This window comes from Helianthus annuus, chromosome 17 (assembly GCF_002127325.2).
Source record: "Helianthus annuus cultivar XRQ/B chromosome 17, HanXRQr2.0-SUNRISE, whole genome shotgun sequence".
Classification (NCBI taxonomy): Eukaryota; Viridiplantae; Streptophyta; class Magnoliopsida; order Asterales; family Asteraceae; genus Helianthus; species Helianthus annuus.
In genome coordinates this window covers 2,330,617-2,348,911 of record NC_035449.2, presented here as the reverse complement: position 1 = coordinate 2,348,911, position 18,295 = coordinate 2,330,617, and the positions used below count along the sequence as shown (strand labels likewise).

The window sequence follows — 18,295 nt, the reverse complement described above, 5'->3', positions numbered from 1 at the left end:
AATTTATAAAGTTTATTGAAAGTTTTCTAAAATCAGTGGGTTGTTTTTGTCAATTTAGAAAGATTAGGGTGGTTTTTTTTGTCTTTTACTCGATCGATATTGATTTGGTTAGTTACAGGATTGGTAAGGTACGGTACGGTATCATCAATTGCTATACGCCAAAACTTATCGACACGTGTTAGAATCAACGGTTTTTTAATTAGTTAACTAAACGAATTATATATGACTCTTCGCATTAAGAAACATTATATTCCGCAATTACAAAATACAAAAAAAATATCTAGTGGTCTAATGATATGGTGTTTGGTCCACGACGACAATGATGCGAGTTCAAAGCTATGCGTAATTTTGGTGTAAAAGTTATTGTTAAAAGCATTAGTTATCAAGTTGAAGATTGTTAAAAGCATTAGTTATCAGTATAAGTTAGCAAGTTGAAGTTGAATGATAATAAAGTTAGTATGTTAAATATGAGTAATAATAATAACTAATTTCTTTTAAGTAGGAAAAAATTGGAAATTTAGAAAAGGGCAGGGTAACATAGAAGGTCAAGTATTTTGCCGTTGGAAGTTACAAAAGTATTTACAAAAAAGAAAGAGAGGAAGACACCTCAAAACCGTGACCTCTTGCTCAAGAGCACATGCAGCTAACCACTTGATCAGGATTAACATTTGATTTCTTATTTGCCAAGCATTTTATTATATAGAAAATAAGGTGATGGCTGTGATTTGACAGCCACCGACATTTCATTTTAAGTTTATATATAATAATATAATATAATATAATATAATATAACTAGTAGATGTCCCGCTCGCGTTGCGGGGCGATAGCCGAATAATTTTCAACCAATTAAAAAAGTCCACTATAATTTTGCTAGGGAAAAACAAAAACGATGATAAGACCGTAATTTTGAGCTCAGGGGAAAACTGTAATGTTTCAGGACTAATGAGCCAGTGTTAGGCAACACCTTGACACGGAAAAAAATAAAATCGAGTAAATCAATTAAAACAAAAAACCTTTATAGTTTTGGTAAAAAAAACTAAAACGACGGGAAAAACGTAATTTTTAACTGAGGGCCAAATCATAATTTTAATTCAGTGATAAATCGTAAACTAAATGGACCAACGGGCGAGTGCCAGGAAGTTGCCGGCACGACTGTGATTTTGCACTGGGGGCAAACTTGTAATGTCACCAGGAAGGAAAAATGTTAATTTAAGTTGAGGGCAAAGTCGTAACCTGGCTGTGAGAAAAAAAAAACTAATGGCGAAAGTATCAATTTATACGGGGCAAAATCGTAATTTTTAGCCGATGGGAAAACTAATCGTAACCTGGCTGTGAGGAAAAAAAACTAATGGCGAAAGTATCAATTTATACGGGGCAAAATCATAATTTTTAGCCGATGGGAAAATTATAATTTTTAGCCGGGAGTAAAAGCGTAAATTTATTTTTAAGCGTGGGCAAAAACATAAATTTGAACTGATGGCAAAATTGTATATTTAAGGGAAAAAAACTAATGGCAAAAGTGTAAACTGAAACGGGTCAAATTCGGAATTTTTTACCGGGGGCAAAATTGAAATATTTAGCTGGGAGCATAAGCGTAAATTTATTTTTAAGCGGGGACGAAAACATAATTTTTAACTGATGGCAAAATCGTAATTTTAAAGGGGATAAAAACGTAAATTTCTTGGGCCAATAGGGGAGTGCCAGGCAGCTGCCTGGCACTATTATGGCTGCCACCCTTTTTGTCCAATTGAATGGCTGCACTATTGCCGGCTGACGAAAGCATCTTATATTTGTAGTAGTAGGAAATACATTAAATGGATTTCTTTTCCAAATTTTAAACAAACATATCCGTTTTTAGGTCAGTGGTTCTGGCGCTACCCCTCCAACTCAGCCTTTAGAGGGTTTTGGGGGCGCCAAAGACCATACCGAGCAAAGTAAACGGGGCACTATGTTGTGCTTGCCAGTGTGTTAACGAGTGTTAAAGGTGTGTGCCGTGAGGCCCACCTATTTTCAACCAATTTTTTTTTTTATTTTGTTTAATAGGAGGCTTTATACCACACCATGCAAGTTAAAAAGAGTGGCTTTAGATCCCCCCGTATGACGTGGCACATAGGTGTATCTTATATGACGTGATAAAGCTCATAGGGATTTTATACCACACCCTCCAGCCTTAACATGCAACTGATTTTGAGGGTTTAATTATTTATTTATACTTTTATAGTTTTATGGTAAAATACAAGTTAATTAATCAATCACAAAGACCAGAACTTGGACACAACTAACATTTCAATTACGACCCCGAATTACAACACCAATAAACCATACAATATCTTGAATTTCTGATCTGTATTTCACCTACCATAAAGTTTGATTATTGATGTCTCCATCTATTCAGGGGCGCAGCTTAGGCATAGCCCTCCCCCTTCCCCTTCGAACTTTTCGATGCGTAATGTTATGAATAGCACTAACATTTCGAACTTTGCCTGATCCTAATGAATTTTAAAGCTATTTATTAATTTTTCTTTTAAATCGAGCCAAACCAAGCCGAGCTTGGGCTTAGACTTTCAACTCGGTTAAAAATCCGAGTTAAGCCAGCTCGGTTTAAAATCAGGCCAAGCCCAAGCTTACCCTGACTCGGCTCGGCTCATAAACACACCTAAATTGACAAGATAAGCCCAATATTTATTTTAGTCCAATGCATAGTTGTGGAAAAGATAAGCCCAATATTTATTTTAGTCCAATGGACACCCTTTTCTTTTTCTAGCCCATTTCGAGTACCAAAAAAAAACATATATTTTAACTCGTTTCCACTAAAACTAAAATTAGGGTACCAAAAATAACTGACTTTTTATAAAGTCTGGGTCTGAACTTCAACAAGAACACCACCGTGAAGAACAGCAATGGCAAAGAGAAGCCTCACTCTCCGTCCCAATCTCACACTCCAACTTTCTTCTCTCTCTAGCCTTAATAAGTTCTTCTCTTCCATCAACCAAAATGGTGTTCCAGAATCCACTGACCCACAAGAACAACTCACAAATCTTCAAACACTACTGCAACAAGGCGACACCCAAACAGCCAAGAATCTAATCAAATCCCTTATAACTTCCAACACCACCACCACCCCTTCTCATATCTACACTCACTACCCCGAAAAGTCCCATCTTTTTTCAAGCTTGATGTTATCAGTTTGTGCTGAAGCAAACTTCCCAAACGAAGGTATTGATCTCTACATGTTAATCAGAAAAGATGGCTTTTTTCCTTCAATTGCGTCGTTTAATTTGCTACTTGAATGTTTGGTTTCTGGTGGGCAGTATAGTAGAGTGTTGGGTTTGTTTGATCATGCTGTTGGTTCGGGTTTTAGGGTTGATAAGTTTACGTTTGGGAAGGCTGTACAGTCAGCTGTTAAGATGGGGGATGTGAGAAGGGGTGTTGAATTGATGGAGTACATGAGGGGAAATGGTAGGATGGGTGTTAGTAAGTTTGTGTATAATGTTTTGATTGGTGGGTTGTGTAAAGAGAAGAGGTTGGTGGATGCACGGAAGCTGTTCGATGAAATGCTTGAGACGGGTGTGGCGGCTGATAAGGTCACGTTTAATACGATGATTGATGGGTATTGTAAAGTGGGCGATGTGGATGAAGCGTTTAGGATTCGGGAGAAGATGAAGGTTCGTAATGTGGAGGCGAATGTTGTTACGTTTAATACGTTGCTTAACGGGCTTTGTAGAGGGAAGAGGATGGATGAGGCGAAGAAAGTGTGGGATGATATGAAAGCCCACGGGTTTGTTCCGGATGGGTTTACTTATAGTTTTATGTTTGACGGGTTTTCGAGGTCTGGTGATTTGAACGCCCTAGTGTCGTTGTACGAACAGGTGGATAAAGATGGTATACGTATTAACGCGTACACGTGCGGCATTTTGTTAAACGGGTTATGCAAAGGAGGGAAAACCAACAAGGCTGAGGAGATTTTGGTAAAATTACTTGAAACGGGGCTTGTTCCGACCGAGGTAATATTCAATACGATTGTTGACGGTCACTGCAGGGAAGGTAATATAGAAACTGCCCTTTTAACGGTCGAAAGAATGAAGTCGTACGGGTTAAAGCCAAGCTGTGTCACCGTCAATCCAGTGATCAACCAGTATTGTCAATCTGGTAATCTGATTGAGGCGGAAAAATGGATAAAAATGATGCCGGAAATGGGCGTTTCTCCCGATGTGACGACATACAACATACTGCTTGATGGCTTCGGTCGGAATTTACAATTCGACAAGTGTTTTCAACTCCTCGAAGAAATGGAAACTAACGGGTTAATCCCGAATGCGATAAGTTACGGTTCTCTCGTGAACCATTTATGCAAAGACGGAAGGCTTCTCGAAGCACAAGTGGTTTTCACCGACATGACAAGTAGAGGCGTTTTACCGAATACAAGAATATATAATATGCTGATTAACGGTTACTGTAACCAGGGAAATATACAAGACGCGTTCAAGCTTTTAGATAAAATGTCGAGCGATAATGTAGTTCCGACATTGTATACGTACAATACGTTGATAAACGGTCTCTGCAAAAAGGGTATGGTTGAGGAAGCCGAAGAACTTGCTTCAAATATAGAAAATAACAATCTCAAACGTGACGGAGTAACATATAATTCGCTAATATCTGGCTATTCTATGAAGGGGAACAGCGAAAAGTGTTTAGAGTTATACGAGAAGATGAAAGCATCCGGAATAAAACCTACAATCAACACGTATCATCCGCTAATTACCGGATGCAAAAAAGAGGGTTTAACGCTCGTAGAGAAACTCGTCGGTGAAATGTCGCAGATGAACTTAAATCTCGACCGGCTGCTATATAACGAACTCATTCATTTTTACGCAGAGCTCGGTTTTGTTGAGAAAACGTGTTCGTTATACCATGAGATGGTTAACAACGGAGTTCTTCCCGATAGGATGGCGTACAATAGTTTGATCAGAGCGTATTTGAAGGAGCGAAAGATTCATGAATCGAAGGATATCGTTGATCAAATGAAGGCGTCTGGATTAGTTCCGAAAGCTGATACTTATGACACGATGATTAAGGGTCTGTGTGATATTAAGATGTTTAGTGAAGGGTATTTCTGGTACCGGGAAATGGTTGCGAACGGGTTTTTTCCGAGTGTAAGCGTTGCTCGTGAGCTTCTTACAGGTCTCAAAGAGGATGGAAAGTTACAAGAGGTTCAAGTAATGTACTCTGAAATGAACGTTCACCGGACCTAGAACTTTCTATAAAATTGGGGGGTCGAAAACGTATATATCCAAAAATTTATATACGAAAACTACATACTCTCCACTACTGTGCGAAAAGTTTGGGGGGTCGGCCGCCCCCTCCCGCCCCTTAAAAGCTTCGCCCATGGCTGCAAGGTTCCTTTTTTTGGAAAAAAAGTTATAATCTTATAAATTTGTTATCTGTTACACAATGTTGTTCTCACTTGTAATTTTCATTATCGGATTCATCGATTGTCTTTTCCATCGATGAAAAAGGAATAATGGATCTTGTGAAATTCTATCTTCTATGAATGTATACTTGTACATGATGAAATGGTTCCGGTCAATGGAGATCGGTTGCCCTAAATGCTTTCCTATGATCGTAAATGAGATATTGCACGGATTTTGGAATCACGAAGTTGAACGAGGGTGTCGGGGTTTAGGAAGTTGATTGATTTCTGATCAGGCGGTTCATGGTTTTACAGCCGTCTCCTAACTTCGACCGCCCTTGGCGGCGAACATGCTCCGAACACCTCTTTGTCCATCACAATCTCTCCGAGTATCTCCTAATCAGGTCTCTTTTTCGGTTTTTTTTTGTTAGGGTTTCTTTTTTTTTTTTTTTTGGTCATGAGCAGTGGCGAAGCTTGAGATTTCCGACCGGGGGGCGGAAGTCACCAGACTTAAAAATTTCTATAAAACCGGTGGGTCGAAAACGTATATACCCAAAAATGACTATTGATCCTTATTTATAGAAATAGAAATTACACTTACCCCCTCCCACAATTACAAAAGACTATTAAGTAACAAATAGAATAAGATCTCTATCAGAACTCAACTTAATCAGCAGTAATATCATTTTTTTTTTGTTTTAAATTTATAGTTCTGTTAAACTTGTAACTCAAATCAAACAGCGAAAGCTCTGTTTTTTTGTTTTAAAGTCATAGTTCTTTTTGTAAAATGACCCATTCTGACCTGGACCTATTTTGGCTAGACCCGTTTTGACCCGACCCAAAATGAACCTTTATGAATTCCAGCCGCGGGGGGGGGGGGGGGGGGGGGGGGGGGGGGTCGAAAACTATATACCCAAAAATTTCTATAGAACCGGGGGGTTGAAAACGTATATATCCAAAAATTTCTATACGAAAACTACATATATAACACTACTGAGCGAAAAGTTCAGGGGGTCGGGCGCCTCCTCCCGCCCCTTCTATACTTCACCCCTGCACCGTCCCATCTACCTGATCGACTGACGCCGCCATTTTGCCAGGCTTACTTCATGTTAATCAAGTATGAAGGCCAATATCAATAAATGAAGAGTTCCTGTGTGAAGCTCATGTTGATTAGCTGTCTTGTTTTACAGATAGTTAAGAAGGCAATCGATGAGAAGACATGCAATGCTCTTCATCTTAAGGTATCTAAATGATGATATGCTTTATGATGATAATGCGGCTCATTTAAGCAATTTGCGAGTATTATTTACACTTTCTGGTCACTGGTATTAGGATCACCAAGAGTTTTGAAGCTGTGAAAATGTCGATGGTTAGTCAACTCAGGACCCGTTCTAAAAAATTCACGTCAGGAGCCGTTCTAAAAACAAGCGACGTCAGGTATGGATATCAATTCAACAAGTATATGGTTCAAATGAGTCTTGGTTAATTTGGGATTTTTTTTTCGTTTTTTCTCTCGGTGAAACAACACATCTTATAAGGTAAAACTAAAATAGTGGTTACTGTTTTATGGGTCAAAAGGGGTTTTGATGTGGTTAGGTTGACCCACTCATACCTGCGTATCTGTTTTCTTGAGTTAAATTAGTGTCGTCGTTGTTTTGGCAACGTAATCATCAACTTTATTATGTTGAACATCCTTGGTACCTGTTTATTGTTATCAACTAGGATTATTGCCGCGCGTTGCGGCGAGTGACGCTGCATGACTCGACCCATATCGGCTCAGTTTGTTATGAAACTGATACGGTACCACCAATCATTTTAGGAACCAAAAAAGAAAACCCATAAAATAAAACTTGTAATATGATTCGGGTTTTTGATAAGGAATTAAATATTAAAAGACCCGAAAAAGAAAACAAACAAAATAAAAGTGAATAAAAATCGAAAAATATCCAAAATGATATTGATCGTTGTTTTTTTAATTATTTTTAACTGTAAAAACCAAATATAAAGAAAAAGTGCAAGAAAAAAAACAGCAAAGGTTTAAATAATAGTCACGTGGCATCCTCACATCACTCCATTTTTAACTTTTTTTTTGCTGTCTCACACAGTTTCACTCAAGCCTTCACCATAAAAGAATGGTGGAATACCAAAAGCACTCTCTCTCTCTCACTCTACTCTCTGTCTTCTGTATCACCACCAGCCTTGTTCAGCCGTCCTTGCTCAGACAACAACGACGATGAAGCCATCGTTTGCAGGAAGCGGCGACGGCTCTGGTGGGTATTGTGTTCATAGCCACGACCTCTGGTGAACGGATCTACTGTTGCATGCAGTTTTGTTGACCCGATTTGTCTGCCCGGAAAACATAAGGGTTAGATGTAGCCAGGGGCGGATTTATGTAGAAAGAACGGGTTCCCGGGAACCCATTCGGTTTTTAATTTTTAGTGTAAATATATATAAGAAACTGAAAAGGAACCCATAAGTAAATTATAAAGGGAACCCATAAACAAAAGAAGCCTTGGTTCCACTGGTTATGTCCGCGCATTTCCACCTGATACACCCGAGTTCGAATCCCGGTTCAACTACTTTTTGTTCCGTTTTTTTTATTTCTCTTTTAATTATTTTTTTTAATGCAATAAAACCCATTTAGGGTTATGTCAGCAAACATACGCCGCACAACACAACAACATCAGCAGCTGCAGCTCCACCTCTGACCTCTCCGCCGATTGCTCCCGTCGCCTGCCGCCGCTCCGCCTGCCGCTCCGCTCCGCCGCTTCGCCTGCCGCTCCGCCTGTTGCGATTGAATGATTGATTAAGGTTAGAATTTTTTATCACAATTCACATCAGTGATTTATGATTATATTTTTTTATCACATAAGTCTTATACATCTGAATTGGGGTTTTTTATCACATAAGTCTTATGATTATATTCACATCAGTGATTTATGATTATATTTTTAAACCTGAATTTGTTAGTTAAACTTGGTGCTGAATAAACTTGAATTGGGGTTTTTAAACCTGAATTTGTTACTGAATCTTGGTGCTGAATTTGTTACTGAATCTTATATTTGTTTTATTTAAGTTAATATTGGTGATGAAATTTAGGGTTTTTAAGTCTGGACGGGTGCCCCATGATCAACCATACGATGAATTTTCGGGTGATGTTGAGAAGGTTTATAGGATTTTAAGGAAGTTTCACACGCGGATTCCGAAATTGGAACTTGCTTTGCAACAATCCGGTGTTGTGGTCCGCTCAGGGTTGACATAACTCGTGTTTAAGGCTGTTCATTTTTATCTAAAACCCGAAACCCGACCCGAATTCAAAGCCACCCGAACCCGAATTAGCGAATACCTGAAAAAGTGAACCCAGTGAAAAAAATTCCTGGATCCGCCACTGGATGTAGCAAGAGAGGTGGTCACCAAAATGAAAGTGGGTGGCGATCGGTGGCGTTCACCGGAGGCGGTGGACTGTGGGCACCGGAATCCAAGTGGTGGCCAGCGGTGTGCATATCATTCTCTCTGTAGACTTGTGTGTAGGTGTTAAAGTCGTTGACAGTTCCTCACCAAAAGCTTAAAATACGTTGATACAAGCAAGTAGTGACAAAAGCAAGAAGTTATAAAAGCCTGTGGCCAAAATGTAAAAATAACAAAGGAAACTGGCGCAAACCCATGATGTTAATTGATATATATAATAATATGGTCTCAACAATTTTTCCTCATTTTTTTCTATTTTGGATCATCTCTGAAAGCTGATTAGACCGAAAAAGCACAGGGCTTTCCAAACCCACTATGCCTGATATCAAAACCTGTCCTCTGTGTTATTTGATTGTGGTTTACATTAAATGCTACGTCATGGTTGCAATGGGATAGATGGGACTATTCGTTAACCCGAAAAAAAGTGAGAAGCCTCAAGCAGGTTATTCGGGCAAGGCTAGAGGTAACAAGTTGTGCCATCTTGACCAAACTCATACGGGAACACTTTTTCCTTATTGGGAAAGATGGATATTACCATACCCGTTGCGGGTTTGAATCCAAAAGTCGTACTTTCAAAACTGAAACTTTCCGAACCGATGAACACCCCTAAATGAACTGAGCTGTAAACTGATATCCGAACCGATGAATACCCTAAATGAATGCATTAGATGTCTTCTAAATTTATTAAGTTTTAACCATTTTAGTTCTTTTTTTTAATCAAGGCACGTTTGTGTTGACTATGTTTTGACAAGTGGGAGATTCTCTCCATTCATTTCTTAAAGAAATAAAACTTTTGCACACTTTATATGATGTATAGAAGTTAAACGGCCAAACTTTTGTCTAGTGACACCCCAATATTTAATTCTTTTAGAGTGGCTAACTCAGACATTCTTTAATTCTACTCATAAGTCTACGTATTTGTTCATCATGTGACTAAAACCATCAACTACTTGGGAAGAAATACCATTATATCCATTTACGGGTACTGTTACAAGTCTTTTTGTGTATAGTTTTGACCATTTTGCCCTTCACTAAAAAGGAGAAAAATGACAGAAAAACAAACTGGATGTTAACTGAAAAATCTAACAAGATTTTGATTGTGGATGAATATGACAACAAAATTAAAACCAGGACCATATTCAAAAGGTTTGAGTTTTGGACTAATGTGTCAAAAGTGACCAAACCTCATCGACCATTTTGATAGTTTACTCTTATATATACCAATGCATCACAATAATTGTTGGGCTCAACTATATTTAGGTCAGGCTTGCTGATTGGACCCAAAGGTTTGGGCGAGACCCACACCTTAGCCCAAGCCAAACGACTAGACGTGTCTAAGGAGACCCACTCAGACATGTCACCTCTGTTCCTCTAGAGCTGTGAATGAATCGAACGTTTAACAAACTGTCTATAAACCGTTTGGCCGAAAGTTTGTTTACGTTCATCCATTTATTAAATAAATAAACATGAATACAAAATTCCGTTCGACTACTTTTTATTATAAACATGAAGTAATTAAATGTTCATCTCTCTCATTTTATGCCTAAATTATTTATTAACAGTATTTTTTTATGTTTAAAATAAACTTTTCAATTATTTATATATTTTCTAGAACGTGGTGTATATTTTATAAAATAAAAATAGATACAGAAATGACAAAGTTGTTGAAGCCAATGAGCCATTGATGATGTGGTGTGGGTGGTGCTACTGATAGTGATAAGGTTGTTCGTCACTGTTCCTAACTCTCTTAACTTTGTCCGGTTTGAATCCTTGAACCGGAATGGACTGGCTTTGGCTCGACGCTAGCGGCCTGCCCTGAGCAGTTCAACAGATTCCAGATTGTCTGGTAGCTGTTCATATTATATACATATATATCTACCATACCCATGGCCAAACTCCCCTTCACAACCAAACACCTCTTCTTCACTCCTTCTTTCAAACCCTTAACAACCCGCTTCACCACCATGTCCGCCACTAAACCGCACCCGTCTCTCGAACTCAGCGGCGGTGGTCTCGACTCATTTCTTCCGGCTTTCACCACTCTTAACCAACCCTATCAAGCCTACCCCATCGTGGGCTCCAACACCCACGTGGAAACTATTTTTGCCTATTACTTCAGGTCAACCCCTGATGTCAGGTTTCGCCGTCAGTGTCTCCGGACCAAAGATAACGGCACCGTTTCACTTGATTGGATCGTTGGCGATGATCGTAACTTGTCCCCCAAGTCTCCTGTTCTCATTTTGCTGGTAAGTCTTCACTTCCGGATTAATTCATATATGTTTTTGTTATCGATTATTTCATAATTTGTTTAATTACTAAATGACTCGAGATCGGATCGGTAAAAAGCTTGAACAAGACGAGCCTTAAATAGCCCAAGCCTGAGCTCGAGCCTGTTATTGAGCCCGAGCTCGAGCTTTACATACAAAGAGCCCAAACAAAATTTGTGTTACCTTTTTATATTATAATATATACCTACTGTTTAACATTGGCGAGTCGAGCTCTAACCGAGCTTTGGCTCGTTTAAGCTATCGAAGCGAGCTCGAGCCGAGCTTTTAGCTTATTTAATATTGTTCTCCAAATAGCAGGCTCGATGCGAGCCGAACTTGATCTCAAAAAAGTAGGCTCGATAGTCGTTTCGAGCCGAGCTCGAGATTCATAAAAGCTTGACGAGCTGTACTCGAGCCTAGTTGGGCTTGGGCTCGGCTTGGCTTGGCTCGTTTACAACCCTGTTAATAATTACCATGGTAAGTATGTATGTCCAACTTGTTTGATGTCTATATGGTTTAGAAATTTTGTAAGTGACTTGCACACTAAGGAGGTGTTTGTTTTTTCTTCAAACATCTTCAAGGGAGCTAATGTTGCAGGCGCGCAGACGTTATCGTTGAAGACTGTTTGTTTTTTAAACAGATCGGAACTCAACTTTTTTCATTTTAAAAATTAAGGTATGAACCCCCTTCTTAAAAGATCTTCACAAAAACCCTGATATACTCCTCGTATACGCTTAAAACATCAGCCCCTCCCACATTGCCCCTCCCAGACGCCGCCGCTCCTCCTCCTCCGACCAGTTTTCTGTCGACCTCCCTCTTCTCCTCGCTGTCCGACGACCTTCCTCTTCTCCCCCGACCAGGTACCTCTCCGACTAGTTTTCCGGCGGCCTCTCTCTTCTCCTCGCCGTCCGACGACTTCCCTCCTCCTCCGACCAGTTTTCCGGCGGCATCCCTCTTCTCCTCGCCGTCCTCCAACCTCCCTCTTCTCCTTGCAGACAATATAAAAAACAAACAGTCTTATATTTTCAGCTTGCAGAGTTCAGACCACATCTTCAGTTGCAGACATGAAAACAGATGAAATCAGCTTGCAGACAGTTTATGTCTGCAAAAACAAACAGCACCTAACAATCTCTAACACGTTTTAGTGTTGAGAAGCCATAATTAGAGTCCGCTCGTCAAAGGAGCGGACTCGTTAGCAGTCCGCTTATTGAAGTAACAGGCTACCTAGAGTTTACAGCAAACACTTTTAATATTTCTAAACTACCTAGATATCGAAAAATTATTTCATGTATGTGACATCATGATGTGCAGCCGGGGTTGACAGGAGGAAGTGGGGATTCGTACGTACGTCATATGTTATTGAGAGCGAGAAAGAAGGGGTGGCGCGTGGTGGTTTTCAACAGCCGTGGTTGTGGTCATGGCCCTGTTACCACACCTCAGGTATCATTTTTAATTACCTACGTAGGTTAGATTTTAGAAACTCGTGTATTACACGGATTGCATAAAAGAAATATTAAATAGTTAGTAATGAAAAATACAATTCTCACAGTTCTATTCAGCATCATTTCTGGGGGATATTAGTGAAGTAGTAGAGCACGTTTCCAGTCGTTACCCGGATGCAAATTTGTATGCTGCCGGTTGGTCTCTTGGAGGAAACATTATCGTTAATTATTTAGCTCAGGTAATACCATATATTGATTGTACATGTCATCTTCTCTTATCAATGATTACGGATCGTCTACCAATGATTCGATTTGACATGTCATTGCAGGAATCGGAAAATTGCCTCCTTTCTGGTGCTGTGTCGTTGTGTAATCCTTTCAATTTGGTTTATGCCAATGAGGACTTACGTAAGGGATTCAATATAGTTTATGACAAAGCACTTGCATCTTCACTGCGCAGAATCTTCAAGAAGTAGGTTTTTGCAGTTAAACGGGTCAATTTTCGGTTCACATGATACTTGTACCCATTCTTGAACTGGGTTTTAAAAAGCGCACCTGAGGCGCGCCTAGGTGCGAGGCGCACTAAGGCCCAGGTCTCAGCGCCTCATGGCACCTGAGGCGCGCTTTTTCTACAAAGCGCAAGAAAAGCACATTTTTTGGGGTTTTTTTTAGGTCCGAGGCGCGCGCCTTATGTATTTTGGGTGTTTTTATGTTTTTACGCATGGAAGTGTTGGACAATAGGTTTTTTGGCTTGTACATATAGGTAAAATCATATATAAACCTTAGTTATAACTATATTTTGGATAAGGGATGCTAAAAACCTGTGGGATATATATAAAAGTTTATATAACCTTCTTGCGCCTCGGGTACGAAAAGCCCAACGCTTTTGCGCTTTGCGCTTCCCGCCTCATTTTTAGACCTCGTCGCTTTTGTGCGCCTCTCGCTTTTTAAAACCAAGTTCTTGAAAATACTATTTTTTTCTGTATGGTATAAAATTGAGGGCGTCAATAGTGTTAGGTTGGGGGGTTGAATTGTTGAACCTGAGCACAACCCATAAATATTCATGTCAAATACATTAACCCTAACCGGACACCCTTAAAATCGTGTAACCTGAACACAACCCGCTTAACTCATTTAGCTAAATTAGTCGAACGGGTTGACATGTTGGTGGGTTGTAAACAAATTGTAATCAAGTTATAATGTTCTAATTGGGTCAATCTTTTCAATTATACAATTTAAAAATGGGAAATTGGCCTGTAATAATTCCACCTAGACCTTATTGGCTATTAATAATCCCACCTCAGAATATTCCCCCACCAGTCCCACCTTTCACTTATTTTTCCTACAATGGTCTCCCGTTAAAAAAACTTAACGGAGTTAAGTTTTTTTCAAAATTACAAACAGATTTTTTAGGGCTTTTGTTCAGAATGACAATACGAGTCCATTGATGTAAAACTTGCCTTGAAACGGTGCTCCAAACGATGAAAACAGCGCTTCAATTCGGGTATTTAAATTTCCAATTAACCAAAATCAAGTCACTTGGAGCACCATTTCGAAGTAAGTTTTAGATCAATGGACTCATATCATCGTTCTGATCAAAAGCCCTAAAAAATCTGTTTGTAATTTGGAAAAAAGCTTAACTCCGTTAAGCTTTTTTAACGGTGGACCATTGTAGGAAAAATAGGTGAAAGGTGGGACTGGTGGGGGGAATATTCTGAGGTGGGATTATTAATGGCTAATAAGGTCTAGGTGAGATTATTACAGGCCAATTCCCCTTTGAAAATCCCATACAAAACCCGTTTATAGAACAGGTTAGGTATAGGGGTGCTAAACGGGTCGTGTTCGCGGGTTGGCGGGTTCAACCCGACCCGAACCTGAAAATTGCATAAAATACACACCTCATTTAATTTATGGCATAAAATATATTGTAAAAGAATATAATATAGTATAAATGTGTTAAACGGGTCAACCCGACCAGGTTGACCCGAACCCGACCCGTTAACCTAAACGGGTTTGCGGGTTCAACCTGAAACTGACCCGAACCCGTTTAGACTACACCTAAACCCGCGAATTCCGTGTTAGGTTCGTGTCGGGTTTTCGGGTCGTGTCAGAAATTCACGCCCCTAGTTAGATATGACAACCCAATACCTGATTATTTTCCATGTCACTACTATTACTATGGCTTTTATTTGCAGGCATGCTCCTCTATTTGAAGAAATGAGCGATGAGTATAATATTCCGGCAGCTGCCAATTGTAAATCCATTAGGGAATTTGATGAAGCGTTGACAAGCGGTACACGTTTTTCTATTCTTTGAACAAGATTATTATTGCAATCGCGTTTCTTGCATAAATGTCTCCATGTTTCGCAGTTTCTTTTGGTTTTAAATCTGTGGATGATTACTACTCTAAATCAAGTAGCTCGAACTCTATACAACGTGTATGCAAGCCTTTACTATGCATCCAGGTACACTAACCGCTGAAAAATAAGTATCTTCATCAAATTAAAACATGTTTACAATGGCGTTACTCCTTGATTTACAGGCCGAAAATGATCCGATTGCTCCTGCTAGAGCGATTCCTCGAGAAGCTATCAATGTATGTTTCACACTTCAATTGAACATATATATAGGGATCCTAAGAGAAGTCCACCCTATTTGAGAAACTTGAGAAAAAATTAACAATATACACATGTGTATGAATCCTCCCCCCCCCCCCCCCCCCCAAAAAAAAAAAAAAAAAAAAAAAAAAAAACCCTTAAAGAAAAGATCCGATTTTTCCAAAAAAAAAATGCATTTTTTTACATTTTTTTGCTTAGGGAAAATGTGTGGTCCAGAATGCTTCTCAAGTTTCTCAATTAGCCTACTACTTGCAATTCTGGGAACATTACAGTATTCCCAGTTTTGTCTTATTAGACAATGTATTTAGCGAATACTAGGCCCGGCCCTATAGTCTATATTAGCCGGCCCTAGTTGTTTATCCTAAGTCTATTTATATCAGTCTATTGTAATCTTTGTAAACACACAATTACACAATCATAATACAAATCATTACCAAGTTTATCTTGTCTTTTAGTTTTTTTTTTGTTTTTAGTCAAAGTTTCATTCACACGCCTTCATCTTTAATGAAATTAAATTTTAGGCTTTTTCGGTACTTTGGGTGTTTTTATGCATCAAAGTGTTGTACTACAGGTTTTTTGGCTTGTATATGTAGGTAAAATCATATATAAACGTTAGTTCTAGCTATATTTTGGATAAGGGATGCTAAAAACCTATTGGATATATCAAAAAATTTATATATTGCGCCTCGGGTACGAAAGCCCACGGCTTTTGGGCTTTGCGCCTCGGTTTTAGACCTCCTCGCTTTTGTGCGCCTCTCGCTTTTTAAAACCAAGCTCTCTCTACTTTAGTTTAACTTTAGGTTGATACCCCTTGCAATATAGTTGGTTTATTTCCCCCTACACTTTAGTTTAATTTTTGTTTACACCCCCTGCAGTTTAGTTGGTTGATTTTTTTTTGTTTGCATTTTTCTTCGATCGATACACACTACAACCCTTGAACTTTAAACAAAGTTATCATATTGCGGTTTTCACAAAATTCTTGTTACATGATTTTTTCAAGGGTTTTTTGTATATGTCAACGCTGCACACGAGTTATTTTTATCTACGTTTCAACGTGAATTTCCGTAACGTTGTTTTTAGACCGACCGGTTGTTTTTAAGTTTTCTAAACCGTTTGGTTTTTTTAAACCGTCTAACGCTCATCTCTATATGCATCTTTATACACGTTTTGGTGTAAATTTTGTTCGAGTAACTTGGCTTTTGTATAAAGCGACATAACTTTTCTATGATTTTCAAATATACCGTCAACACGTGGTTTTTTTATTGTCACGTTCATGCTTTGCTTATTTTTATCTACGTTCCGAACCCGCCTTTAAGCGCAAGTGGCAACCCACTAGTTCAGAAATAACAACAAAAATATCTTGACATGTTCTTACTTGATTTTTTTTTTTCAGGCGAACTCAAATTGTATGTTGATTGTTACACCTGAAGGTGGACACTTAGGGTGGATTGCGGGTGATGAAGCTCCCTTTGGATGTCCTTGGACGGATCCTGTGGTGATGGATTTTCTCGAATATTTAGAGAAAATAAAATCAAACTCTTTTTTTAAACCAGATGAAAAGACCCACGCATTACAGGCAACTGTAAATTAAAGACGGTATCATATAATAAGAACGTTAAAGATCCATGTCTAAGATTGTGACAATTTGCATGTGAAAGCTTGCTAGCATATATTTTGTGATGCTCATAATTATTCTTATTATTATATATGTGGTTTGTACTGGCTCTTATTGGACTTTCTTTGAAGTTGTATTTTTGTTTATGTATTTTATAAAGTTGGTATTTTTGTCATTGAACAAAGGTGTAATCCAAACTTCTCCATTTGGATATTAAATTTAAGCAATTTATAGGTTCACTTCATCTTAAAACAATTTTCAAATTGTTAGGCTATGAGGTGTGGATGGAGCCCCCTTGGGCTTTATCGTGCCATCTAAGCTTCACGTCAGCGCTATGTCAACACAGTGGCTTTATCATGCCCCCTTTAAAAATTTCAGGGTGTAGATGGAGCCTCATGTCATGATTACCTAATTATTTTTTATTTAAATATTTATTTTTTTAACTAGAAAATAAAAACAAAACATAATTTCATCCTTAAATACTCATCCCACGCATCACTCGATGTGCCGTAGGCTAGTTGCATAATTGCTGTTGTACACTTTTGTAGTCCAGAGAAACCAACTTTGCGACTTGCACTTACCCTTTGCGTGAAAAAAGGGGATTCGCCCGCAAGATCATTGGAAATTTTAACGAATAGTCGTCGGCTCATACGAAACCTACGCTTAAACTGAACATCATCGTACACGGGAGTTTCACAAAAATAATCTTGCACTAGACGTTCATGAGCAGCTAACCAATTCCGTTCAATAGGCGGTTGTCTGGTACGCGATGCAGAGGATTCGGCTTCTTCTCGCAAATAATTAATCGCCTCCTGTGTCATGGCGATAGCCATATCATCAAGAACACCGTCGGATGAGGAGCTCGAAGAAGACATTTTTAAGTTGTGATTGGTGTGTGTTTTAGTTGTGATTGGTGTGTGTTTTGGTTGTGAGTGGTGAGTTTTTTAGTTTAGAATAGGTTAATATCTATAATAAAATAAGAAAGTTTTTTTTTTTTTTTTAATATTGGACCGTTTGACAACGGTCAAATTTGACCATTCTTCCTCGTTTCACGCGTTTCCAGCCGGTTACCATGGTGGCGAAGGTTGTATGGCGCCCCGGCATAGCGCGCCGGGGGTGTGGTCTTATGGCGCCGTGGGGCGCTATAGATGGCCAGCTAGGTTGGGTGGCGCCCCCACACCCTCCAGCCTTATCACAATATCATTGTAAAAGTGACTCCTCGACTACCGCACGCCACAACCCGAAATCCCTCCCACTGCGCTGGTTTTACCGATGGAAAACACCTACCTGCGTTGTTTTCCAGGCAAACAAACGCACACACAATCATCACCTACCCAAAATAGTCACCCCTCTTGATTTCCTTACCCGAACCCTCGGCCATGATGTTCGCGATTGGGTAGGGCGTACCCGGTTACAAAACGGTGAATGCCCCGGGTGGCCTTATAAAATAAATAAAAAAAGATACAAATACCTTT

At 39.2% G+C, this 18,295-nt stretch overlaps 2 protein-coding genes across 4 annotated transcripts; both read left to right on the top strand.

The window, feature by feature from the left end:
• Positions 1–2,836: 2,836 nt before the first annotated feature.
• LOC110921593 (pentatricopeptide repeat-containing protein At5g12100, mitochondrial) lies at positions 2,837–9,123 on the top strand. 3 transcript variants are annotated; one of them, XM_022165945.2, is made up of 5 exons: positions 2,837–5,814; positions 6,601–6,651; positions 6,743–6,847; positions 7,516–8,221; positions 8,510–9,123. In XM_022165945.2, exon 1 carries the CDS (start codon positions 2,901–2,903, stop codon positions 5,250–5,252), a length of 2,352 nt encoding a protein of 783 aa, XP_022021637.1. In that variant the 5' UTR covers positions 2,837–2,900; the 3' UTR covers positions 5,253–5,814; positions 6,601–6,651; positions 6,743–6,847; positions 7,516–8,221; positions 8,510–9,123. The 3 variants fall into 3 exon arrangements, with proteins under 3 accessions (XP_022021637.1, XP_022021636.1, XP_022021635.1); XM_022165944.2 differs by having other exon boundaries at positions 6,508–6,651; positions 8,055–8,221; XM_022165943.2 differs by having other exon boundaries at positions 6,508–6,651.
• A 1,391-nt stretch (positions 9,124–10,514) lies between these two features.
• LOC110921595 (embryogenesis-associated protein EMB8) lies at positions 10,515–16,995 on the top strand. Its single transcript, XM_022165947.2, has 8 exons — positions 10,515–11,124; positions 12,457–12,585; positions 12,695–12,826; positions 12,917–13,059; positions 14,783–14,880; positions 14,958–15,052; positions 15,130–15,183; positions 16,599–16,995. The coding sequence occupies exons 1-8, from the start codon at positions 10,765–10,767 to the stop codon at positions 16,794–16,796; spliced, it is 1,209 nt and encodes a 402-aa protein (XP_022021639.1). The 5' UTR covers positions 10,515–10,764; the 3' UTR covers positions 16,797–16,995.
• Positions 16,996–18,295: the final 1,300 nt, after the last annotated feature.

What these genes read in the sequence shown, in the direction of transcription:
- LOC110921593 (XM_022165945.2), top strand. Translation starts at nt 2,901, where the DNA reads ATGGCAAAGAGAAGCCTCACTCTCCGTCCCAATCTCACACTCCAACTT.
- LOC110921595 (XM_022165947.2), top strand. Translation starts at nt 10,765, where the DNA reads ATGGCCAAACTCCCCTTCACAACCAAACACCTCTTCTTCACTCCTTCT. An exon ending in TCGTTAATTATTTAGCTCAG is followed by an intron (nt 12,827 to 12,916) that starts GTAATACCATAT and finishes ATGTCATTGCAG; the next exon opens with GAATCGGAAAATTGCCTCCT. An exon ending in TGATGAAGCGTTGACAAGCG is followed by an intron (nt 14,881 to 14,957) that starts GTACACGTTTTT and finishes CATGTTTCGCAG; the next exon opens with TTTCTTTTGGTTTTAAATCT.